Below are 26,222 nucleotides of genomic sequence, written 5' to 3'. Positions count from 1 at the left end.
TGGTGTGTGGTCACAATTGAAATAACAGGATTTTTGGAAGGGTTACCCAAACAAAACCCCGGTGTGTTTCAGAAACAATACTCACCAAAACTTGTGGAAGCAGAGACAAAAAGAAGAATGGATGCAGCATTCCGCAAAGTTAACGGGGACACTGGTACCCAGGTGATCAATAATCATATTAATACTACTTTTAGTAACTTTATGTTGAAACTTTTGACTTTATATATCCTTATACATCTACTGTTTCCTTTTTTGTTCTGTTTTGTTTTGTAATGGCAAACCACTTTTTAATATGATACGGCTAAATAATGCTTTCTGCTTTCTACTTTCTTATTATAGCAGTTTAAAATATACTGTAAACTGGGCGTCCGCTAATAAATAAATGCCTAAATAATAGTGTGGTGCTATTAAATGTTTTTTTCCTCTTGACTTTTGATTGTGGATCACATCAGCTAGCACTGAAATATTAATTTATTTAGGATACATAAACATTTTTATACAAATTATTAAATGCTCTGTTTCTGGAAAGAGGTGTGGAAAGTTACAATACTGCTTTATGACAAAAGCGTTCTAGATCGTGTTGTAGCCTCAGTTCAAAACTAACCATTGTATCGGAAGGCTTCAGTGTCTGTCAATGATTCACTGCCGGTGCTGTTTGCATGGGTCAGCTGAGATACTATGAAAACAAGTATGATATTTTGTATTAAATAATTGGTTACCAGACACAGAGGACATTTAAAATAACTACCGCTGCCTGAACTAAAACGTCTACTGTCATAATCTCTGATGTATACTGTGAATTTAATCAAGTGAAGTTGATTTTGTATTTTTTGTTTCCAATTTACCTAAATCACCTAAAATACCAGAACTGTAATCAACGTATTGCAAAGATTTAGAAAACCATCTTCTCAATGTGTAGGCTATACACATGCATAGGCCATAGGGGCAGCAGTGTGGTGTAGTGGTCAGGACTCCAGACTCTGTTCAATCCTAGGTGGGATACACTGCTGTTCTAGCCTTGAGCAAGGGTTGCTAGATTGCTCCAGTAAAAACCAATTTGTATACGTGGGCTATTGTATGTAAATAATAATAATAATACAAAAAAGTGATGTATTGAGGCTAGAAGCTGGCAGGCAGGTTGTGTATAGTTGTTGGGGTTAATAATTGTGTGTATGAAGGAGTGCAGGTAAGTGTGCTGGAAGTGACTTGAAGTGGGCATTTGGCAGGGCTGTGCCAAATCCTCTATAACAACATGGTGTAGACCTGTAGAAGTGTGTTGGCATCACACATAAGTCAAGTGCAATATTTTGCCAGTTATCGTCCTTAACTTGGGTGACTATTGAACTATTCCTGTGTCTCTTCATCACCACCATTGTCTTCCTCTGCTTGTCTGGATCTACCACTGGATGATCTTGTCTGAGATTTCCTTTTGCTGTACTTCTCGTTATACATTTGGGCTCCTCTGTTTTGATACCCTTTACTTCAGCTCCATCAGGTGGGGAGAATGTATATAATGATGAAGCAGTTTTATTTTTCATCTAAGTTTGTGTTCGATCCTGCTCTTTTAGCGATCCCCCTGCACATATTCGTCTTCTGGGTTCCACACAATTCTAATGATGTTGAGTTGGGTAGATCTTTATATCATTTTCATCCCAATCTAGTAAACCTTTGATAACATGGTTTAATGGGGCCGCAAATGATTGGTAGCGACAGGGGCGCTTCTAGGATTTTTTTTTAAATGGGAGGGCCATGATTATTACAGAGGGGCCGACGTCTGCTAGGGGGGTCCGGGGGCATGTATGGGCTCAAATTAGCGCCATAAGTAACGAATTAAAAATAAAAAAATATTGTAAACAAAATTGATGTTTCTCATAAAACAATCGAAAGCAAAATGTATAGAATTGTAAACAAAAATAATTATATCAAAAGCAAAAAATAAGAATTGCTGCCTGTGGTTACCATGTTTTAATCCTTGCTTTTTCCGCCAGTTTCTTTGCTTTCATCTTTTTTTCGTTTACGAGTTTTGGCACTGTTTTGTTGTGAGGGCGGGGCTTAGAGGGAGGCGTAGTTCATGGTTCTCCATTGGTCCACAACGTTTGAGTGACAGTTCTTCCTAACCCAATCGTGAGCAGGTGAGCTGGTCTAACAGTCACCTCTATGCAACAGATCTTTGACTTTACCACTGATTGTACCCTCAAGTGGGTGCAACTACATTGCTTCGGAATTTAATTATAAACAAAGCATGTTTTTAAAGAAAGTTATAGACAGTAGCTTTCTACATATTTCATATGTGTTTATTTTATACAGCCTTTATTCTCATCTTTATCAATTGTGCCAATAATTATGTATGTATGCATGTATGTGTGTGTTTATTTCTTACTTAAACATAAATTGGGACATCACATGCTTTTAATGAATACGATGCCCCTACAGTCTGGCGCTGTGTTATCTGAGGAACTGAATTAAAGTGCTCCTGCAGGTTACATTAATATGAATATGATATTAAACATGTTACTGTGCACGTAGCAGGTGAATCTTTTGAAGAAGGCAGTGGAATCCAGTGTGGGGATTTTCCAGATTTTGAGTGCAGGTCTATGAACACACAGGATGTTTAAGGAGTTGCTAGAATCGGCGCTGCTGTTGAAACCGAGACAATCGATTACCACCCCACACAGAGATCACCAGCCCACCTGATGACTGATTGGGTTAGGAAGAACCGTCACTCAAACCTACTGGACCAATGGAGAGCCAGGATCTACGCCTCCATCTAAGCCCCGCCCTCATGACAAACTGTGCCAAAACCCGTAAACGAAAATAAAAACCAAACCGAAGAAACCGACGGCGAACCGCGAAAGCAAGGATTGCAGAATCGCAACCAAAGACAGGGACTCCAGTAGCTCTCGCTTTATATTTAATTTTTTTTATATCATTATTTTTGTTTACAATTCTATACATTTGCTTTCGATTGTTTTATTTTTGATCCCAACATCAATTATTTCTCAACTTTTTCATTACAATATTTATTTTGAATTTGTTACTTATGGCGCTAATTTGAGCCCATAGGCATGGGTTTTAAAAACTCAGTTTGTAAGCTAAGATTTAAGCAAAGGATACAAGGATAAATTGGGCTATTAATAACAATCCAGCAAAGATATTTTAAAAGTGACATTAACACAATAGACAACAGTGGTACATTACTGTCATTAACACGATAGACAATATAGTCAACTTCTGCAACGCCTCACCCCCAACAGTGCTTAATATAAAAAATATTTAAAAAATGAAGAAAATGTCTGATGGGACAGAATGGGTACACAACCCCCCCAACATCACTGGAATGCATCTTTAACACTGTACATTAAGAAGCCCCATTTGACCCATTTGCTAAAGTTACTGCTCCACTGATAATGAGTTGAGAGAACCAGAGCCAGCTAGGGTTACCATAGCTGAAGTTTCAATAAAGAGGACATTACAGTGCAAATATATAAAAATAGGTACAATAAAAAAAAAAACAGCACTTATTTGTTCAATACATGGTTGTATGGCAAAAAGGTGCTGAAATGCTTTACCAAGAAAAAAAAACGCAAACACTTGTGAGCTAAAACATAATGTATAACAATCAATAACAAGCAATAAAGAACATGAACGATTAGTTATTTTGTTTGTTTTAATTAATAACTTAATGCATATAAAATATTAACTTTGCAGAACAACGTGATTAAATGAAAATATATTTTAACACTATAACACGGTAATATAGTAGAAATATAACTTAAGAAACGGCAACAACTAAACACTAGTGATTGGAGAAGGTTTGAGAATATGTTCAGTTTGCTGTGACCCGCGCCTTTCACTGCTGCCATTGTTTCTTAAAAGAAAATCTTTAAAACATCCTGTTGATTTTCTATTAATAATCGACTTTTCTCTGTCCTGTCAAACTCTGTCATCTCACTCACACTATCCCTTCGCGTCTTAAGCTAATTTTCCTTTCGTAGATTGTTAACGCCCCAACAAAATAAAAGCTTCCTGATTGGTTGTTATAGTCTTTACAAACGCCAGTCATTTATTAACAACCAATAGTTGTTCAAAAAGGCTTGACATTGTGAAAACTGTCACCTCAAGGACGCAGACGCGCCGACGCGCACTCCTCCGAAATTTCAACAGTGCGTCTCTGCGTCAGGCCAGCGCTGATTGGCTGAGCAGGTTATTCTGAGAGCCGCGGCCAATCGCAAAGTGCTGGGGGGCCAGTGAGCGATGTGTGTTTGAGGGTTAAACTCGCACCCGGGACTGTAGCTCAGTGCAAGAAAAAGGACGAGCAGGCAAATCACGGACATTTTTAGATCATTCAAAAATCCCACGGACGGAAATTAAAGGACCGAAAAAGTCAGTAAAAACTGGATGTATGGTAACCCTAAAGTAGTGTAGCTTAGCTATCACCATTCATCAAATTGTGAATGTCGTAGCAGAAATACAATTCAGCGCAGCAAGAGTATTTAAACGACCAACATACCATGATCTGACTTCTTGTCTTGAAACTGAGCCGTAGTATGTCTGTGCGCATGCGCAGTGGAGATCGAGCTCAACAGCAGGTGTATTTAATTCAGAACTGCTCTCTCACGCCTGGATTCTTGCCAGGCGGTATACACTAAAACATGGCAAAATAAACTTTGGGAAAACGCACCACATTGTCTAGAATATGGGCACGGGAAAGTGACTATTAAATATTTTTTTTATTGGCTGGAGGGGGGGTGGGGGCACTCAGAGGGCCAGTCAAATTTCAGCAGGGGCAAGGGGGCCCTGGCTCAGCCCCTGGGTGGGGATATCTCCTCAGCGCTATGTGTATGTATATGTATACATACTTCATTGTCTTTACCAGACATATCATGTGTCATATTTTGAGGTTATGACAGCACCCTGCAATGCGAAGAATGCCTTCTTTTCCCTTGTACCTCCAAATCAGTTCAAGCATTTTGTAATAAGTTTCACTTGATGTGAGAGGTGTGCCTATTATTTACACAGGGTAGGGATCTGTGTGTAAGAATTCAAATGATGCTCATAGGGTTCCCACATGGTTTTAGTTATTGTCTTGGATGGGGAAGTAAGCTTGAAGAATGACTTTGGCTCCATTTTAGAGGATATCAACTGATGTTTTATTGAATTCAAGTTTTGCTGTCTGAGATCTGGGTTTATTAAATAAAAACATGTCATAATGTTTCCTAGACTGAAGCATTTGCCTTAAACTTTTTGGATTACCCCAACTGTTCCCATAACACACAATTGGAATTGCAGAGTGCATCATGATTTCTTTGCATTGTTATCATTCAGGTTAGAAACCTTGACCAATAGGAATTTGAAGAGGAAATTAAAGCATTAAAAATAGGCACAGAACTTCCATACATTGTGGAAATCTCAAGTTATAGCTTGAGCTAAATCATGGATTTCATGACAATAACCACAAACACCAATGAACATTTCATTGCCTTTTATTAAAACATAATCAATGGCATATGTGTAATTTGGATCATTTAATATATTCACAGTTAATCTTTGCACTTTTTTCAACATTCATACTAGGAGACTTTCTCACATAATCTTCTTAACAAGGCAGTTGTATGTGTAGTAGTGCTGCATTTCTTTCAATACACAGTGCTCCTTCAGTCCTATGATGTTGCCTGTTAGCTTTCCTAACCATGCTTCCTTACCTACCATTAATGAAAAAAGCTTAACCAGATTGCAAAGACTTGCCTCCTTAAAGATGGACTGGTAGGAAAAATGCTTAATTTGTTCACACCTCATCTGTGATGACTTGTTGATGTTTAAGTGGAATTTGGGCCTAATGGATTCTCACCCTGTTTATCTGGTCTTCATCAGGGGTCTATGTACCTTGAGGAGCAGACGAACAAATCAGGAGTCCTGTCCTGTATGTTTTCTCTGAAGGAAGAGGTGGGGGCCCTGGCCAAAGCGCTGCGTTTGTTTGAGGTCAGTATTTTCTGCAATGTTATTCCTACCTATCTAACTTTTTCATTCTTCAAATAACTAATAAGCACTAGGTATGTATCTGTCAATACACTGTACACTGTCAATACATCGCAGATGTTTTTCATTATGCAGGAACAGTTACCAAGACTGAGTTGTGAGGTGAGTGTAGTCATTATTTCTCATTGGAGACCATCAATAGCTTTGATCAGGTTTGTAAATATACAAATAAAGGTTTTCCTTTAAGGGGCACAAGAAAGTTTACAAACAAGAGGACCTCATCTGTCCCATCTTGCTTCCTTATTATTTGAAGTTTTTTGATCCAAAGTGCAAGGCACCTCTCAAAGGGTCATATCAAATAAGTTTCTGCAACGTATTTAAGTAATTTGTTCTGGAAAAAGTCCCATCCCTGATCCTTTAAATATACTTCTATTTGAAATACACTTGCACTAAACACTGTGTTGCTTTCTGAGATTGAAGTAATTATGTTGTGTGGATTGTGAATGACTGAATCAAAATCTCCACTAAGCCTCAGTCTGAGTCTAAACGTTTGATCTATATACGCTTGTCATTCTAAAACTAAATCCATTTACGATGAGTTAGGACTTTGGGTTGAATCTTGACACATACCCAGAGAAAGTAATGATATGAAATAACTTGATGTGAATTATTCACATGTAATCCCAATCTTTCACACATAGTGACTTAGTAAATCTTTACTGTTCCAAATAAAAGTTGTTTGTCTGAAGCTACCAGTGTATGCCACACCTTTCATTCTGAAAAAGTTGCCGTTTGATCTTTTACCAACTCTGCCCTATACAGACATTTTTACTTAGTCTTTGCCCAGCAATAAACTCTGAGAGGTATTGAAGTTTACTGCCAGAACAAACACATGCACCTGTTGTCATATTTTGGTCTTGATGTTGCCTGTCTGTGCTGCAGGAACATTATGACTGACTGCACTGTGGTAAATAATCTGTAGAAAGTTAAAGTGGTGTTCTAGAAAGACCTGTACTTGTTTGAAGTTGCTGCCCACTGTTTGTTTGCATTTCTAGTTTGTGCAAACAGACACCAGGGTCAGTGATGTGCAGATGTGCACGTAAATGAAGCTGAAGCAAGGTCCAACTTGTGTTTGTAAATACTGGCCTTCACATCCGATGAAGGGCAATAAAAAATAAAAAACAACCAAAGCATTAACTTTTAGGAATCGGGACACAACCAGGTACCAACCAAGTGCATTTTAGTATAATCCCTTTAAAGTTTAAGTATAATGGAATATTTTTTACTGCAGTCTTTTTGAAAAAAAAAAAAAAAGGTTAAATATAGCAGAGCAGTATTGTTGCTTGGCAGAAACTGAAGTCAAATAATTTTCTTCAGACAATAATGACCTGTAAGAGGGCACTTTCTGAAATCTGACAAACCACAGGGGAAATTTCTCTTCTATTGATTTAAAAAAATAAATAAAAATAAATAAATCCAGTGGGGATTCAATGAAGTAAACAAAAGCAAGAAACCTTACCGTCCTTATGTTGCACAACTGGCCTGATTTTTACAGGCCCACAATCATTGCAATCTGTGAGCACACTTCCTCTGCAGCTCACTAGTATACCCCATGTGTGTTTTGTTGCACTAGTATAAATGGTGTTTGAAGGGAAAGGTCAATGACCCTACAGGCGTTCAGCATTACCCTGCCCATGTAAATCAATATGGATTAGCTGTTAGGTGCTGCACTTGGATCTCATCATGTTTCTAGAAAGGCCCAATAGACCAATAACATTTCTCTCCTGATATACACCCCTATACCACCTCTTTATCAGCCTTTAACAGTCACACCCCCTTCTGTATTTCCTATCCAACCAAGCATCAAACATAAAGATTCGTCTGATTTCAAATATGTAGAAAATCAACAGAAAGCAGTTCCCTTTCTTTCTTTTTTTTTTCTTCTCCTCAGCATATATTTTCTGTGTATTTGGTCAGTTTCAGTTATGGATGTGAAATATAATGTATTTGAATCTCCTTCTTTAAAGCCTTTGGATTACAAGGAATATTGTCTACAATTGTATTGCAAATTACTGATAATTAAATAATTTGCCCAGAGTAATCCCACAATATGTTTTATTTGTATTTTGATTTATTTATTTGTATTAGTTAACTTGGAAAATGCAGAGGTTTGGTAGTGCAGCACATACAAAATAAGAGAACGTGTCTCAGATCTCTTTCAAATTCTTTTTTTTTTTTGCAGTGCTTGTTCATAGAGACATGGGCAGATTTAGAACAATTCAGAGCTGGTGTTAAGGTGTTTTGGAGTTGTTGTTTTTTAATAGCTTGAAGTAAAAATATAAAACTTGAATTCACATAGAAAAACAATGTATGGTGCACCATACTCTCTAATAAGGTAAAATATAAGGTAAAAAAAAACACTGTTCAGCCTGGAATTCCAATCATTCCAGGGATCCAGACGTGATGTTTGATGTTGGAAGTCAAGTCACATTCATGTCTTGTGATCAAACCAATTAATGGAACATGTACAGAAGAAAGAGCAGAGGTTTCAAGTTAAGTTTCTTACTTTAAAGATCAAATGTCCAATTTTCCAACTACACTTTACATATGTGCACTCATGTGTCAACTATTTTAGAAGCATTTCAGTGCTGTGTTGTGACCTTTTGGGGTCCTGAATCTTGTTCTGGTTCAATTTATACATGGGTGTAGCAGAGTTGCTCAGACATTTCTACTAATGTGAATGATTGCTCGAGTCAAGCTAATGAGTTGAAAAGTACATTGTTATACGTTAATTTCATGAAATCTTTTCATGATACCCAAGCATTTTAAAAATGTACTTCTCTGCAAATGTATACATAAATAAGAACAACAAAGTATGTCCCTACAAATGGCCATTGGTGCTATAGCCTGGGGGTTGCTTATCTAAAAGTCCCTTGCTAGATGTGGACCCCTCAGTAGTGTAGCAGAATGGTCTAAGACTGGGAAATCTTAACCCACTATCCCAGTCCTGCAATGGGAACTGACAGCTTGGAAGTGAACAGTAAGTGCTACACACCCATTCTCTGGCAGATAAAGCTTTACTGGACCACAATGAGATGACTGCAATACAATCATATAACTTTTAGGTGCTCTTTTCTTGGAAGGTTGAAGTTCTGCCTTTAATTGTATTGGAATGGTTGTTCCCCCCAAAAAATAAAAACCATTAATCCTGCAGCCAGGGGGTTTATGGGAAAAGTCAACATGTTCATATTGCCCAAGTACATGCAAAGCTGTCCCCTGAAATCTTAACAGCACAGTAAGTTTCCCTAACATGTTTGTGGAAATGTGTGAAATGCACATGTGGTGCCAATAATATACAGGTTATGTAAGCTGGTGTAAACTGCTCTTTCATGTATAATTTTTTTTTTCCAAACTGCACGTGGTATCAATATGTGTTTTCACCCCCCTGGTCAACCAGCTTGTGGGACATGCATTCCAGATGGATTTGAGGTAACTTAAAAGCCAAACCAATTACCGCTAATTACCTGGACTGGCTAACACATGTACACAGAAACAATATGAATTTCTTTACAGCTGTATTCCAATTTTTTTTGAAGATACATACCATACATTATACAAGAAGAACGGATGCTATTTGGGGAAAAAAATGTAAAATAAAGATCACACGTTTCTAACATAAAAGTTTGTTGCGTATGGGTAATTTTACCTCCTGTATAGTACAGCATTTGATACAGGTCAACTGACTTTTACGTTGCTGACTTCCACTAGGTAACTCAGTTAGGATAATGCATGTTTTGTTTTATAACGCCGATAATGGGATAAACTGGACCTCTTTTGTATTGCATAGAGCTGGATGTGGTATATTAAGACGCCACAGCATGTTGTCTGTCCTGCCGTTCTCATTACAGGAGGCTTCACCATAAGGATTTCGTTTCTCTCTCTCTCTCTCTCTCTCTCTCTCTCTCTCTCAAGATTGTGCTGCTTTTCTTTAAATCCCACGTTGCCTCCTGTAATGCTTCGTCTACACGCTCCAGACATTCCAGGCAGTTGTTTTAACTCTCTACATTACTGTGCACACTCATCTGAATAACTTGTAATTAAATAAACCACTTTTAACATTTGATGTGATAACACTTTAGAACAAATTAATAGATTCAAGTTTAACATTTTAATTATTAGAATATAATGTATTTTATATTAAGGAATTTAACTTATTATCAGGGGAAGCATACATTTTGCGACCTGTATTTAATTTAAAATAATGTTTTCTGATATAGTGATACAGAAATCCTTCTCTAGCATCTGGGAATTTGATGATGGTAAATTGCAGTTTTTACAAATTCCGAGAAATCCCTTAGCACTTCTCACACTTTTCTTGAGACTAACGTTCACATTGGTGTGTCTTGTATTAGGGTGCCATCTTGTGGCTTCATAATATATAACAGATAGAAACCGTTGTTTTGCAAACTGTTTTGGATCTTTGCAAATAATTAATGTTTATTGATTGTTAATTATTTCGTTTGCCTATTTGTTTATAATGTTCAAATCTTAAGATATATGAAACTGATATAACAACCCAATTACCTGATTAAAGGTATCGGCACAGTCACACACTGTATATTCACAGGGAAACACAATACAACTAAATAATGATGTGGAAATAAAATTAAATATTCAACACAGTCAGTGTAATATGTGCAAATATGCAAGAACTGTTCTCATGCACGGTCCGATTAGCGTCTTATCTGAAGTCACCGAAGTCTTGTTTTGAACTGCAGGAGAAGGGCATCACTTTGACCCATATCGAGTCGCGACCTTCACGCCTGAACAAAGATGTCTACGAGTTCTTCATTAGCGTGGACACCACGAGCGCCAAGGCTCTGGATGACGTCATCGACGGGCTGCGCACACAGATCACTGGCCACGTGCACGAGCTGTCACGCAACAAGCAGAAGGACACAGGTACGGCATGATGTCGGGTGTACTGGGCTTAAATGCTGAGCACGATATTCGATGAACTGCGTGCACATTATTAGTGCACATTATTATATGTATTGTGTAATTGTGTATAGTAAATGTAACTCTCTCTATATACAGAAAATATGTGAAAGTGAAATAATACAATTTGCAGGTGTGACATGGAAAAGAGACGTGTCACGAAAGATGATTCGAAGCAAGTGGAAACATCTTTGGGGAGGCCTGCATCCAGTCGTGGATCAATATAGGGTGATGGTGATATATAGTTGGATGCATATATTTTCCAAATATCCTGAAGCCTATCTTATGTGTGTGCGTGCGTGGATGCATCAATGCATTAAGGAAATCATGTGAATCGGAGTTCTGAACTGCGACCAAAGCACTCGCATTTGCGACCCTTCAATACCGTCTTTTTAATTTTATTTTTAAATAATAAAAACCTGGGCTTAATAACCTGCAGCTGTGATAGAAACTAAAACAATTTGTGCTCTGAGACACTGGAATAGTTGTCTGTCAGGTTGTTCACAGCTGTAAGTATCAACAGAATTCAATAACAATACAACGTATATGGGTAAAGCTTTTTCTGTTAAATACACTAATTGAGGTAGTCCATGAGCAAGTGCTGCAAGAATAAAGTGTCATTCTAAGTTGGACTCCCCTTAACCTATTAAACCAGGAAAATACATTTGTATTGGAGTCAATTTCTTTTATATGTGTATTTTATTGTGTTTGTGTAATTCCTTCATTTTTTATTTGTTTAGTTCTACTGTTTGATTGAAAAATAAAATAGAATTGCGGAGTGAATTTTAATACTGTTAGTTTTGTGAGGGGGATGTCCTATAGCAGGGTCATCATTGGGGGAGTTTGCATGCAGTGTTATTAACTAATTAAATGATAATCCGTGTGCACGTTTGGACCGAAAACTCAGTAGAATCAGTTTTGTGGCCAATAAAAATGGCCACAGAGTTAACTAACGTAAATCGTATTAACATAGAAGTGACGAAAACGCAAGCAAAAACGTAATTTCACGTGCAAATGCTACGTATATATTCGTATATCCTTAATTGACCACATTATAAAAGTGGAAGATAACTGGTGACATTATTATACCTTTCAAGATGTCCGAAAGTAAGTTGGGGGGGGGGGGACGTTTCGTGGTATTTGTTACAATGTGAACTTCCCACTTTATTTTAAGTCTCTGTATATCTATCCGAATCAATGTGTAAAAGCTGAATATAAACACATTTTAAATTGAATCCCAGTAACTAGGTCCTTAAACATTGACACACCCTATCATATCTGAAGTGAACTAACTTGCTAATAGCATTCTTGCTATCCCACACCTATAAATAGACATTCTATGTATATAAATCAAGTAAGACAGAAGTTAATTGTAAAATTCCGCAATTGGATTGCAACTTTTCAGTCTGATCAGCAGATGCTATCAATTTCTGTCATGTGAAGACCATGACTAGCTTCCTGCAACTTTGAAAAATGAGCTGCTTTCCCTTTTGTTCCCTCATTATTAGTTATTTCCCCAAATTACATTAGTTTAGTTTCTGAAGGCAAACTGGCACCAGTGAACTGGACAAGCCTGCCTCAAGCTAGTTTGTGTTTGCGTCATATTAAGCCCTCATTGTCACAAACTGTAATAGACTAGCTCATAATTAGTTATGTTTGTTCCGGGAAACATACAGATATTCCCTTCATAGCTGCCTTTGTTAACTTGTCGCAAGCCGTAGACAGCAGTCTGCCAGGATATAGGAGAATTCAGTATTTGGGGCAATGAAACAGCCTATTAGAGAATATTTATTGCCTTCTGGAGATAGTAGATGTTTTTTGCAGCTTGCATAGGCTTTGTCTGCTAGGCCCTGGGGCAGACCACACTGGTTAAATGTGTTTAGAAAGGGAGACACCAGTGCCTTTAATTGTCATAAATTAAACCAATCAAGTATCTGACCTCTGTTTCACTGGTATGAAATCAGGAGCCCTGCACACACTCTGTAATATTTCAAATCCTGTTTAACTCACAGCAATACCCATTTAGCATTCTTTTTAGGCGCCTGGTGTCCACAAAGATTCGTCCCTCTACTTGGGTGTCCAGCCAAGACCTGCAAAAATGTGTCCTAAAGTGACAGCCTGTCCATATTTATGGCTCCTTCATGCTGAAGCCCTCTGCCTGGGTTGTTTTGAGCAGCTTTTCTTGACCTAGAAACAATGTGTGTGTGTTGGTGGGGGTTGCTTGGTTTTTTAACATGGGATGGAAGAACTCTGGAAGTCATTAGAAGAAATTACCCTTTTATGTCTAAAGTGTCTAAAAGTTTGTCCTTTCTTAATCCATACTTTTGAAGTTGAGAGTACAGACATCCCTTGAAACAATGTGATGATTATTGTTAACACACTAAACTTATTTATCAGTTCAATCAATTTTCAAGGTTATTTGAACACTGATTCTGCCAAAAAGAAAACTGTAGAAATCTCAATTGATTGCACGGGTGATGTATGAACTTTTCACAGGCACTCGATTGATTTATATGGAATGGAAATCAAAAGTAAATACTTTTGTGTTATATATTACAACTGTAAATGGGATTCCTTGCCACTTTACCCTCAAATAAATCATCCTCCTCATAGAAATTATCAAAGAAAACAATTAAATTAAAACCTATTTAATAAATCAATCACAGTAAAAGAATGGGCGCAATGACAACATGTTGACCAGTGGTCTGCTAAGGTCTTTAGAAAGAATATCTGGCTTTCTTCTGTCTCCCCATCTAGTGGATTGAATGAGGAGAGGCTGAACATTAGTTGCTGGGTTTACAGACCATGGTCAAAAGCTGACATCTGGTGGCAACTTTTGTATTTATTTTATTTTTGGTTGTGTGTGTGTGAACCAGTACAGTCCTGACTGAGGCAAATAATTCTGAACTGTAATATATATAGAAAGAGTATATACAGGCGCTAAAGAATAGTTGTCTAGTTGCGTTGTTTCCAATCTGGGGTGCCTTGTCCCGGGAATTTAACATAAAAAAGAATATCTAACTGCGAAGAACCACAGAAGATTAAGAACAGCAACTCCCATGGAAAGATCCAGATCTGTATATTTTTATTCTTGTACATTCATAGTTCAAAAGATCAGCAAACAACGTTAACACGTTTCAACAGTTCGCAATGTTCTGATGAAGACAAATGACGGAGTTGCTGTTCTTCATCTTCTGTGGTTCTTCGCAGTTAGATATTATTTTATATACATATAATACAATTTGTTTGGCTGCTGAACATGTTGAGAAAGAGAGAACTTATTTACTAATTTCTGTAGTTAAATTTGAGCTCCAGGCCATAAATCACACCACAGCTTCATGTTACTACTGAACAAATGTGTACAATTCTCCATTCCATTCCCCTTCACTGGTTCTGTTTTGGTTCGTGTTTGCAGTGCCATGGTTCCCGAAAGATATCCAGGATTTGGACAGGTTTGCCAACCAGATCCTGAGCTATGGAGCAGAACTGGACGCAGATCATCCTGTAAGGAAAACCTTAATTGTAATAGTAACACTCCTTTCAATGGTGTCCTGAATATAGCAGAGCTCATTTGTGGTAGTATGTTGAGTTGATGGTACATTACATTGATACTTGGTTGATTTTCACAATGAAAGGTTGTGAGTAATTCAATTCAGCGTATAGGATAGTACAACAAAACCACTTTTTAATGTTGTGGATCTTCATTTACCAAGTAGATTCTTCTGTGTATTTCACAGAACTGCTGGTCCACTGTTTTACTTTGTGGACCGAGTGAATACATGTAAAATAATCCAAATGTATCCTCTGTGAATGAACATTACTGTATAACCTTAATATGCCATATTTTCTCAGTTTTACTGGTCATTGACACCTGTAAAGGATAATATACAGAGAACCGAATGGAGCATTCTAGAACAGGATGTAGTTTTGGTTGAAAGGGTCTGGAGCTCAGGGATTGGCTGAACTCTCTTTGTACCTTGTATGGCTTCTTACTCCATTCAAGCCTATTGTGCCACTCTCTGACTCATACGCTGATGATCACAGTGCCAGACATCCTCTATTTTCATGTAAAATGTGCATGTAAAATGTGCAGCAGGGTTGGGGGTGGGAGTGGAGGTACAAATTGATGTCATTAGTTTAATTGCGGCCTATAATTATAAATAATTACTCCGCCCCCCCGCCCGAACACTATTAAACTAAAATGTATTCAGCCTAAGCAAAAACAATCTACAAAGCCTTGATTTTGAGTATATATCATTTAAAATTTAGGACAGTGAGATATAATTGTATGTGGTGTATGTGATACAGTTTGATACAGGTAGATTACAGAGAGGTGTGCAAGTAGCCTATTGTACACCAAGTGGAATACAGAGCTCTTTTCTGTTTTTTTCTTTTCCCTAGGGCTTTACAGATCCTGTGTATAGAGCCAGGAGAAAGGAATTTGCCGACATCGCCTACAGCTATAAACAGTAACTATGACCTGGATTCATTTATTTTTTGAATGGTGTATTCATTCAATTTTTCATATTTTTTCTGTTAAAAGTGTTGTAAACTGTTTTCCTCTTAGATCACAGCCCTTGCTACGTCTCGGTCTTTCCTTTTTCTTCTTTGCTCTTTTTTATTTTTCCCTGTTGAGGCCATTTATCGAAAATTACACCTAAACAAAGAGAAACAAATTGCGGCAGGCTAGCTTTCAAATGCTCCCCACTGCCTTTGTTGTTGTAATTGTGTCGCATTATCAGAAGCCACTACAAAGCCGGGCAGCCTGAATTAAACAGCTTCTGGTATTCTTCACAGGGAGGCTGAAGAGGGCAATCATTTACATGAAACTAGAGATTGCATACACTAATAGAATAATTAAGCATTGCAGTTTCGTGTGTCATGTGTTCTTCGGGCCTTCACTTTCATGGTGCTAGGGAGCCTCCCACACCACACACAAAGATGATGATTTGGGATTCACTTAAAAGACCAGAGGCTTATTCATGTGCATAATTTAAAACCCATAGTCAGCATCTTTACCTATGCTTATCAGAAAGACTGTACTGTGTGCACTTTTTAAACTGGGGGGGGATTTCTTTTTTTATTCATCTAACCAATTTTGGTTACTCATAAAATGAAAACAGTCGGCACACACCTGATTTGTTTATTCACCAGAAGTACACACACATACGGGAAATGCTGTCAAAGTGCAATAATAAAATTGACCACTTGGCCTATCACAGAGTGCATGGTTCAACATTAAACTATTTGAAAGTGCAAAACTGCAAAGTGCAATGTAGGTCACTTTTGTATTGTTTATCTGTGCTTAACCGGACTCTCTAGAAAAAATCTAGCTACATCAATAGGTACATTTCATGTCCAGCTCCTCCACAGTAGTTTGCTATATATTGCATTTCCTCTTGGTCTTGTTGTCTTTATTTGCTTTGTTGTAGAGTTCTTCATGGTTAGATACGCAGGTAAGCTTTTCCATCAATCCAAGTCTTTGTCACTGTTCATTGGTCAATTTCAATTTTAACGCACGTAAAAGCAAATACGAACTAGTTTTGATATAAAAATTGATGCAACACCATCATTTAACTCAAGATGAGATAGGGTTGGACACTGTTTTTTTTTCATCGGTTCCAGTGTGCAAAGGCCTTGAGGAAAATATAAGCAACCGAAATGCTTAGATTAATTAAACAAATCACCCTGTAAATGTTAGTGGCCCAAAATTTTACATTGCGGGTTGTCCTTTTTTATGTATGTGTGTGTGTGTATGTATATATACAGTTAGGTCCATAAATATTTGGACAGTGACACAGTTGTCATCATTTTGGCTCTGTACGCCACCACAATGGATTTGGAAGGAAACAATATTTAGACAAACTAACATAATCATGAATTAAATTGTGAGTTTCAATACTTGGTTGCAAATCATTTGCAGTCAATGACTGCCTGAAGCCTGAATTATTTCACTCCTCTTTGTGTTAAATGAACCCATGTCTGTGAGGCATGATTGATGGACTTCCAGGAATTAATTTACTCACCACTCAGCTTTGACCTTGTGGATGAAATAATCAGCCGTGGAAGGAAAAAACAATCACACAACAGACAAAGACTAAGATGAAACCACTGTGTTTGCATCTGGGAATTTGTTCTTAATCCTGAGTGAAATGTAGATGATAAGACATGCTACTGCCCCCTACTGGTGTTTTTAATTGTTCATGACATAGTGTGTTTCTCTAGTGGCCAGCCCATTCCTAAAGTGGAGTACACTGAGGAGGAGAAGAAGACCTGGGGGACGGTGTTCATGGAGCTGAAGACTCTGTACCCGAGCCATGCCTGCCGCGAGCACAACCGCATCTTCCCCCTGCTGGAGAAGTACTGCGGCTACCGCGAGGACAACGTACCTCAACTGGAGGACATCTCCCGCTTCCTGCAGAGTAAGCTCCCCACCCCCTCCAAAAAGATTTATTTAAACATGCTTTTTCATAGGTTTTATGTTGTGTTTGTTCCCCTTCATTTTACAGTGCTTTGTGATTATAGTGTTATGAGGGGCACTTTATTAAATTAAGATTCTTCTCATTATGTTGACTGAGGCAGGGGTCACGACCATCAAGCATCCATGGGGGCTCATCATTAATGGTGTTCAATCTTGGTCACAGACTTGCACCCCACAATTCCTTAAATGGGCCTCACTTGCCACATCTCTTTCTAAATAATGGCCAGAGAGTATCTGCCACAGTAATTCAACCATGCAATTTATTTATTTACTCAATGAATTTCATACTTGTTTCTTTATGTGTGCATATTTTTCCCTCATGTGCTCAGTGTCATTAAACTGTGTCAACTATATTTGTTCAGTGAGGGTGTGAACTCGGCCATGTCTGACAGCCGTACTTCCTGCTCTGCCCCCTACAGGCTGCACTGGCTTCCGGCTGCGTCCAGTGGCCGGTCTGCTTTCCTCCCGGGATTTTCTGGCTGGCCTGGCATTCCGTGTCTTCCATTCCACGCAGTACATCCGCCACAGCTCCAAACCCATGTACACCCCGGAGCCGTGAGTACACTGATCTACACTGCTCTTAATGCTCCGTTGTTGTCCATCCATCTTTCAAAGCTGCCTTTATCAAAACTGATTTCCCAGGCTTCAAACTATATCGTAATATCAGTACTTAGAAATACAGATTTTCTAAGGCTAGAAATTTATTTCCACATGATTTAAGACCTGCCATTTTAATTATTTTATTCTCCTTGCTAAAATATTTTAGGTATCTTTGTTGTTATTGTTTCACTGATTTCAGTGAAACGAACCAATCTTTCTCTCTACAGAGATATTTGCCATGAACTGCTGGGACATGTGCCCCTTTTTGCTGACCCGAGTTTTGCCCAATTTTCACAGGTATGATTAAAGTCACTGACACTGAAAAATTAAATCAAGTTGTGGGCACTTAATCATTGTGCATCACTAGGCGGTTAAAAGGCCTTTCCCCTCCATACAGAAACCGAGATATGTCTGTATTTCCCTCAAATAAGTCTGAGACTAATTGACCAACTCATGCTATGAAAACGGTTTAACTTGAAAGGATCATGAAAGAGCTGCAATATTATATGAAAACAGGAACAGAAATTTAAACCAGGACAAACACAATTAAAATGTTTGCAGGGAGAAACACCTGTGTGATGTTAGCTAGTAGATCACATTCTACAGTCTTTCTTGAGGATCATTTATATAACTATTTGATATTTTCATCTGTTAAAAAATATATACACTTGTAAAAATCCAAAGTGCAAAACTGAGTTTCTATGGTGCTACTTATCTTCAGCAAAGCCAGAGAAAACTTTTAGAAATAGGTAAAATAATCCCTTTAATCTGAAAAGACATCAACGATTCTGAGGTTAAAGTTATATCTCCTCAATGCTAAATATTTATACAAATCTAATATAGGTCTTGTTGGCAGGAAATTGGACTGGCTTCTTTGGGAGCACCTGATGAGTATATTGAAAAGCTAGCAACAGTAAGTATGACAACGGCTTCCATATAGTTCCTTTAAATATAACGCGCCCATCTAAGTTTTGTTTGCTGTCGAAGACTTTCTCATGAGAGTGAAGACATTTTTACTACACTGTAATAACTGTCCTGATTTTTATAACAAGTCTCCTCATCCATTTTTTGTTGCCAAACATTGGTGTACAAGTATGGTTTCACCATTAACCATGCTATCGTAATGTTTCCACCTGTGTCTGTCCTTCCCCTTGCAGGTGTACTGGTTCACAGTGGAGTTCGGGCTTTGCAAGCAAGGCTCTGAGATCAAGGCTTATGGAGCTGGATTGTTGTCCTCTTTTGGGGAACTGCAGGTTTGTGCACTTTACTGCAGCCACTCCAATGAGAAGCAAATCTGTAGATATTAGTTCCCTGTGAGACTGTAAGCTATTATGGGCCTTTGAGGCTGTTCATCTCCCATTTCAGACAGTTTAGTCATTGGCCAGGCCTGTGAGACTAAGGGGGGCTGGGATGTATAATTCATATCATATTAACAATACTGTGGAGCAGAAGCGGAAATATCACGGGGCGATGGGGCATAAGCAGCAGGGCCCACCGCATCTAGGGGGCCCACAAGGGTATCCACATTCCACCAGATATATATCTTTGTTTACAATTACACAGTGAGGGAAAAAAGTATTTAATCCCCTGCTTATTTTGTATGTTTGCCCACTGACAAAGAAATGATCAGTTAATAATTTTAATGGTAGGTGTATTTTAACAGTGAGAGACAGAATAACAACAAAAAAATCCAGAAAAACGCATTTCAAAAAAGTTTGAATTAATAATAATAATAATTAATAAATTGATTTGCATGTTAATGAGGGAAATAAGTATTTGATCCCCTATCAATCAGCAGGATTTCTGGCTCCCAGGTGTCTTTTATACAGGTAATGAGCTGAGATTAGGAGCACTCTCTTAAAGGCACTCTCTTATACAGGTAACGAGCTGAGATTAGGAGCACTCTCTTAAAGGGAGTGCTCCTAATCTCAGCTCGTTACCTGTATAAAAGACACCTGTCCACAAAAGCAATCAATCAATCAGATTCCAAACTCTCCACCATGGCCAAGACCAAAGAACTGTCCAAGGATGTCAGGAACAAGATTGTAGACCTACACAAGTCTGGAATGGGCTACAAAACCATCGCCAACAGCTTGGTGAGAAGGTAACAACAGTTGGTGCGATTATTCGCAAATGGAAGAAACACAAAATAACTGTCAGTCTCCCTCAGTCTGGGGTTCCATGCAAGATCTCACCTCGTGGAGTTTCAATGATTATGAGAATGGTGAGGAATCAGCCCAGAACTACACGGGAGGATCTTGTTAATGATCTCAAGGCAGCTGGGACCATAGTCACCAAGAAAACAATTGGTAACACACTACGCCGTGAAGGACTGAAATCCTGCAGTGCCCGCAAGGTCCCCCTGCTCAAGAAAGCACATGTACAGGCCCGTCTGAAGTTTGCCAATGAACATCTGAATGATTCAGAGGAGAACTGGGTGAAAGTGTTGTGGTCAGATGAGACCAAAATCGAGCTCTTTGGCATCAACTCAACTCGCCGTGTTTGGAGGAGGAGGAATGCTGCCTATGACCCCAGGAACACCATCCCCACCGTCAAACATGGAGGTGGAAACATTATGCTTTGGGGGTGTTTTTCTGCTAAGGGGACAGGAAAACTGCACCGCATCAAAGGGACAATGGACGGGGCCATGTACCGTCAAATCTTGGGTGAGAACCTCCTTGCCTCAGCCAGGGCATTGAAAATGGGTCGTGGATGAGTATTCCAGCATGACAATGACCCAAAACACACAGCCAAGGCAACAAAGGAGTGGCTCAAGAAGAAGCACATTAAGGTCCTTTAGTGGCCTAGCCAGTCTCCAGACCTTAATCCCATAGAAAATCTGTGGAGGGAGCTGAAGGTTCGAGTTGCCAAACGTCAGCCTCGAAACCTTAATGACTTGGAGAGGATCTGCAAAGAGGAGTGGGACAAAATCCCTCCTGAGATGTGTGCAAACCTGGTGGCCAACTACAAGAAACGTCTGACCTCTGTGATTGCCAACAAAAGGTTTTGCCACCAAGTACTAAGTATATACACTCACCTAAAGGATTATTAGGAACACCTGTTCAATTTCTCATTAATGCAATTATCTAACCAACCAATCACATGGCAGTTGCTTCAATGCATTTAGGGGTGTGGTCCTGTTCAAGACAATCTCCTGAACTCCAAACTGAATGTCTTAATGGGAAAGAAAGGTGATTTAAGCAATTTTGAGCGTGGCATGGTTGTTGGTGCCAGACGGGCCGGTCTGAGTATTTCACAATCTGCTCAGTTACTGGGATTTTCACGCACAACCATTTCTAGGGTTTACAAAGAATGGTGTGAAAAGGGAAAAACATCCAGTATGCGTCAGTCCTGTGGGCGAAAATGCCTTGTTGATGCTAGAGGTCAGAGGAGAATGGGCCGACTGATTCAAGCTGATAGAACAACAACTTTGACTGAAATAACCACTCGTTACAACCGAGGTATGCAGCAAAGCATTTGTGAAGCCACAACACGTACAACCTTGAGGCGGATAGGCTACAACAGCAGATGACCCCACCGGGTACCACTCATCTCCACTACAAATAGGAAAAAGAGGCTACAATTTGCACAAGCTCACCAAAATTGGACAGTTGAAGACTGGAAAAATGTTGCCTGGTCTGATGAGTCTCGATTTCCGTTGAGACATTCAGATGGTAGAGTCAGAATTTGGCCCCTTAGTGCCAATTGGGCATTGTTTAAATGCCACGGCCTACCTGAGCATTGTTTCTGACCATGTCCATCCCTTTATGACCACCATCCTCTGATGGCTACTTCCAGCAGGATAATGCACTATGTCACAAAGGTCGAATCATTTCAAATTGGTTTCTTGAACATGACAATGAGTTCACTGTACTAAACTGGCCCCCACAGTCACCAGATCTCAACCCAATAGAGCATCTTTGGGATGTGGTGGAACGGGAGCTTCGTGCCCTGGATGTGCATCCCACAAATCTCCATCAACTGCAAGATGCTATCCTATCAATATGGGCCAACATTTCTAAAGAATGCTTTCAGCACCTTGTTGAATCAATGCCACGTAGAATTAAGGCAGTTCTGAAGGCGAAAGGGGGTCAAACACAGTATTAGTATGGTGTTCCTAATAATCCTTTAGGTGAGTGTATATATATATACACAGATCAGCCATAACATTATGACCACCTGCCTAATATTGTGTAGGTCCCCCTTTTGCCACCAAAACAGCCCTGACCCGTCGAGGCATGGACTCCACTAGACCTCTGAAGGTGTACTGTGGTATCTGGCACCAAGACATTAGCAGCAGATCCTTTAAGTCCTGTAAGTTACGACGTGGGACCTCCATGGATCGGACTTGTTTGTCCAGCACATCCCACAGATGCTTGATTGGATTGAGATCTGGCGAATTTGGAGGCCAAGCCAACACCCTGAACTTGTGATTTATCAGACCAGGCCACCGTCCTCCATTGCTCCGTGGTCCAGTTCTGATGCTCACGTGCCCATTGTAGGCACTTTCGGCAGTGGACAGGGGTCAGCATGGGTACCCTGACTGGTCTGCGGCTACGCAGCCCCATACGCAACAAACTGCGATGCACTGTGTGTTCTGACACCTTACTATCAGAATCAGCATTAACTTTTTCAGCAATATGAGCTACAGTAGCTCATCTGTTGGATCGGACCACACGGGCCAGCCTTCGCTCCCCACGTGCATCAATGAGCCATGACCCTGTCGCCGGTTCACCACTTTTCCTTCCTTGGACCACTTTTGATAGGTACTGACCACTGCAGACCAGGAACACCCCACAAGAGCTGCAGTTTTAAAGATGCTCTGACCCAGTCGTCTAGCCATCACAATTTGGCCCTTGTCAAAGTCGCTCAGATCCATATGCTTGCCCATTTTTCCTGCTTCTAACACATCAACTTTGAGGACAAAATGTTCACTTGCTGCCTAATATATCCCACCCACAGGTGCCATGATAACGAGATTATCAGTGTTATTCACTTCATCTGTCAGTGGTCATAATGTTATGGCTGATCTGTGTATACTATCATAAGTTATATTGTATAATTTCATTAAATCCTGGCACTGATCTGAGCTGTTGTTGCTTATTTTATAAAGTATTGTATATAGCAATGTATAGAGTCTGTTGTTATACCCCTTTGCCTGGGACTTGCACCTGCGCCTGCTGGTGGGGTGGGACCAGGGTCTTCAAAGTCATTATTCATTTATTTAGTAATCTGTTTAAATACTTTTGGTATTTTACGCCATACTGTACCAAAACAGCATAAAAATGATTATGAAATAATTGAAAACAGATTGTTTAGTTCAATGTTCATCTTTGTGTTTTCAATAAAATAATGACTGGTCTGTTTTAATATTTGATTGACGTGTAACCTATCCTATCAGTTGGCAAGCTCTGTGTCTAGTTTAAACTCTAGTAACTAGCCAACTAGCTATCGTTAAGTTAGATACGTAAAACAATGGATAGAAAATACAAATCAGGCACTCTGAAATGTAAGGAACAAGAAAAAAGAAAAGTGTAGCTTTAAGATGCTGCGCTTAGAGTGATGTGTATTGTCTTTTGTGGAGTGAGCTTACAGTGTGTTTTTAACTCCATTACACTGGCAACCCATGTGATATATATAAAAAAACATTATATCTCTGACTACCTGGAGGACCCTGCAGTTGTAGGCTTTATATAGGGGTGGTGGGTGGGGCCCATGAGAGTGCATCGCCCCCTCTGTGCTTAGAGTTAGTTCCGCCGCTGCTGTGGAGGCTTTCAGCAAAGGATGAGGTGGTAATTGAATAAATCCTTGACCTATTATACGCTGTGATTATTTTACTTGAGTTTGTCTTTCCCTTACAAAAGTATTTTATTTTGTATTATTTGCTATCAAGTTTAATAGATTGTATCTTCTTAACCTCCTGTGTGATATGAAACATGGTGATGGCTACTTAGTAACTAAAAAATAAAAACATGATGTATATTGTTATATAAGAATTTTAAATGTTTATCAAATTTCTTCCCCCAGTATTGCTTAACAGATAAGCCAAAACTGTGCCCATTTGAACCTGAAAAGACTTGCATTCAGACGTACCCCATCACTCAGTTTCAGCCTGTGTACTTTATTGCTGAGAGCTTTGAAGATGCCAAAGAAAAAGTCAGGTAAAATGCAGCTCATGGCAGCCTGACAGATATAGCAATGTGGCTTCTGTACACTCTGTTGTTTACTATAGTTGATTACCACAAGTTTTAATTCCTTTTTAAAGTTTCTCTAGATGTAAAATCCAATATGACAATGTTACAATGTTAGCTTTTAACTATTTGGAATACGTATAACCATTTAAGAATAGAAGAATTAGCGTCACTATTTCCATACCCTAAAGTGATATGGAAGCATTTGCAAATGGAAATAAAGTGAAGTGATTATGAGTATTATGGCAAGGTCAGGCTATTGACTTTGATCAATTAATGCCCTTTGCTGCCCTTGGGAAATGCGATAAATATTTGGGGGATTGAGCAAATTCTTTCTTTTCTGTAAATCATCTTTTTGTGCCACGGCAGGAAATTTGCTGCCATCATTCCCAGGCCCTTCTCAGTGCGTTACAACCCTTACACACAGAGCATTGAAGTCCTGGACAATCTCCAGCAGCTCCAGAACCTGGCTGACAGCATCAATGGTACTCTAGCTATGTGTATCAAAATAATGTGAGCCACTCATTACCCAAAACAAAATGATCTCTCTCTCACACACACAGAACAATAGAACAGTTCAAACACAAAACAATCCAAATGGCTTATTTATCAGCCTGAAAAAAAAAAACAGTATATTAAATACTCCCTGAATGAAGCTCAACAGTGTTGTCTGTAATGCAAAAAACAAAAAAACAAAAAAAAAAACTATTAAATACATATAAATTGAAACATAATACAAAACTCCACTTATAGAATATCTTTTGGGATCTGGAACATTTGACACATTGGAGTGTTCTTTTGAGAAGCATTTTTTTAGTGCAGTATGAAATTCACTGGCAAGATTTATATTTTCTTTATCTCTTTTCAATTCAGGTGAAATGGCAATCTTGTGCAGTGCCCTTAGGAAGATGGAGTAAGAAAAGAAGAAAAAGGCCTTAAAGATAAATTTGTAGAAATTTCTATTGATAAAAAATATATGCAGGCTTGCTGTAGCTCTTTAGTGTTAATGAAGTAATGTTCATCTTATCCTACAATGATATGCTGCTATACTTTTAGACGGCTATTTTTTTCCCTGAAAGCAGCGTTCTGTATGTTTTCCTTTTCTGTTTGTTATCCTTAGTATTTTGTTTAGTTTACTTGATTCACTTTAACAAAATCATTAATCATTTTAAATGCATAGTTTCGAAAATGGATGGATGGATGGATTTTCATATTATTGTAGTGTATATAACATTAGGCATTATTTAAATAATAATAACAATTATATAAATATTGACATTCAGTTAGATAATTTTTATGTCACATGGATTAATCCCCGAAAAGCGCTATTTTGCCAAACTGTCTTTTTAATCGAAAATTAATTAAATGGTCACCCTTTGAGCGCAGGGTACACCTGCGACCACCGTATTAGCGAAGCATCATAACAATTTATGGAAACCAGCTGAGACATGAATGAGTTTGATTCAAATTATGCTAATGCTGTGAGGTATCATTGCTCCCATTTTACGTACAAGTTGCAGTTTATGGAATGTCTGAAGATTAAATTGTTGTCGAGGATTTGATTTCAAGAAATTTAATTCTGAGTCTTCTGAGTGTCTAATAAATTAATCTAAAATCCTTCTGTTGAGATAAAAAAAAAAGTAATTGCAGTAAAACATTTAAAAACTTAGCAACTATCACCACCTGCTTAGTATGCCTATATAGACATTTATATTCCTGGCACAGAATTTAACGCATCGTTGGAAAACATATTTCAACATTTCGATTTGACTATGATATTATCAAAACGTATATGAATTACCAATGAATTATACTATATTTTCTGTGTACATTAACATTATTTTAAAAAACGTGTATTGCATGGCATGTAATAAATCATACCTTAACAAAATGTGATTGTTGTCTTTCCTTTTTAACCCTATATTTTTCAATTTCTACTTTTTAATATCCAAATCATTTTAAAGTATAATATCTGG

The 26,222-nt window shown here is 38.6% G+C and overlaps 1 protein-coding gene across 2 annotated transcripts; it reads left to right on the top strand.

Annotated features, from left to right (window-relative positions):
• Nucleotides 1-26,137, top strand: pah (phenylalanine hydroxylase). Of its 2 annotated transcripts, none has more exons than XM_066705488.1 (13): nt 1-162; nt 5,872-5,979; nt 10,755-10,938; nt 14,390-14,478; nt 15,376-15,443; nt 17,200-17,396; nt 17,875-18,010; nt 18,283-18,352; nt 18,912-18,968; nt 19,213-19,308; nt 24,083-24,216; nt 24,616-24,759; nt 25,120-26,137. In XM_066705488.1, exons 1-13 carry the CDS (start codon nt 118-120, stop codon nt 25,121-25,123), a joined length of 1,332 nt encoding a protein of 443 aa, XP_066561585.1. In that variant the 5' UTR covers nt 1-117; the 3' UTR covers nt 25,124-26,137. The 2 variants fall into 2 exon arrangements, with proteins under 2 accessions (XP_066561585.1, XP_066561584.1); XM_066705487.1 differs by having other exon boundaries at nt 2-162; nt 24,616-24,731.
• Nucleotides 26,138-26,222: the final 85 nt, after the last annotated feature.

Source organism: Amia ocellicauda, chromosome 5 (assembly GCF_036373705.1).
Source record: "Amia ocellicauda isolate fAmiCal2 chromosome 5, fAmiCal2.hap1, whole genome shotgun sequence".
Lineage (NCBI taxonomy): Eukaryota > Metazoa > Chordata > Actinopteri > Amiiformes > Amiidae > Amia > Amia ocellicauda.
This window is presented reverse-complemented; position numbering and strand designations above follow the sequence as displayed.

Bases quoted from the DNA above. Each gene is read 5' to 3' on its own strand.
- pah (XM_066705487.1), top strand. From the start codon at position 118: ATGGATGCAGCATTCCGCAAAGTTAACGGGGACACTGGTACCCAG. The intron at 19,309-24,082 runs GTTTGTGCACTT...TTCTTCCCCCAG, and splicing joins CCTCTTTTGGGGAACTGCAG to TATTGCTTAACAGATAAGCC. The intron at 24,217-24,615 runs GTAAAATGCAGC...GTGCCACGGCAG, and splicing joins GATGCCAAAGAAAAAGTCAG to GAAATTTGCTGCCATCATTC.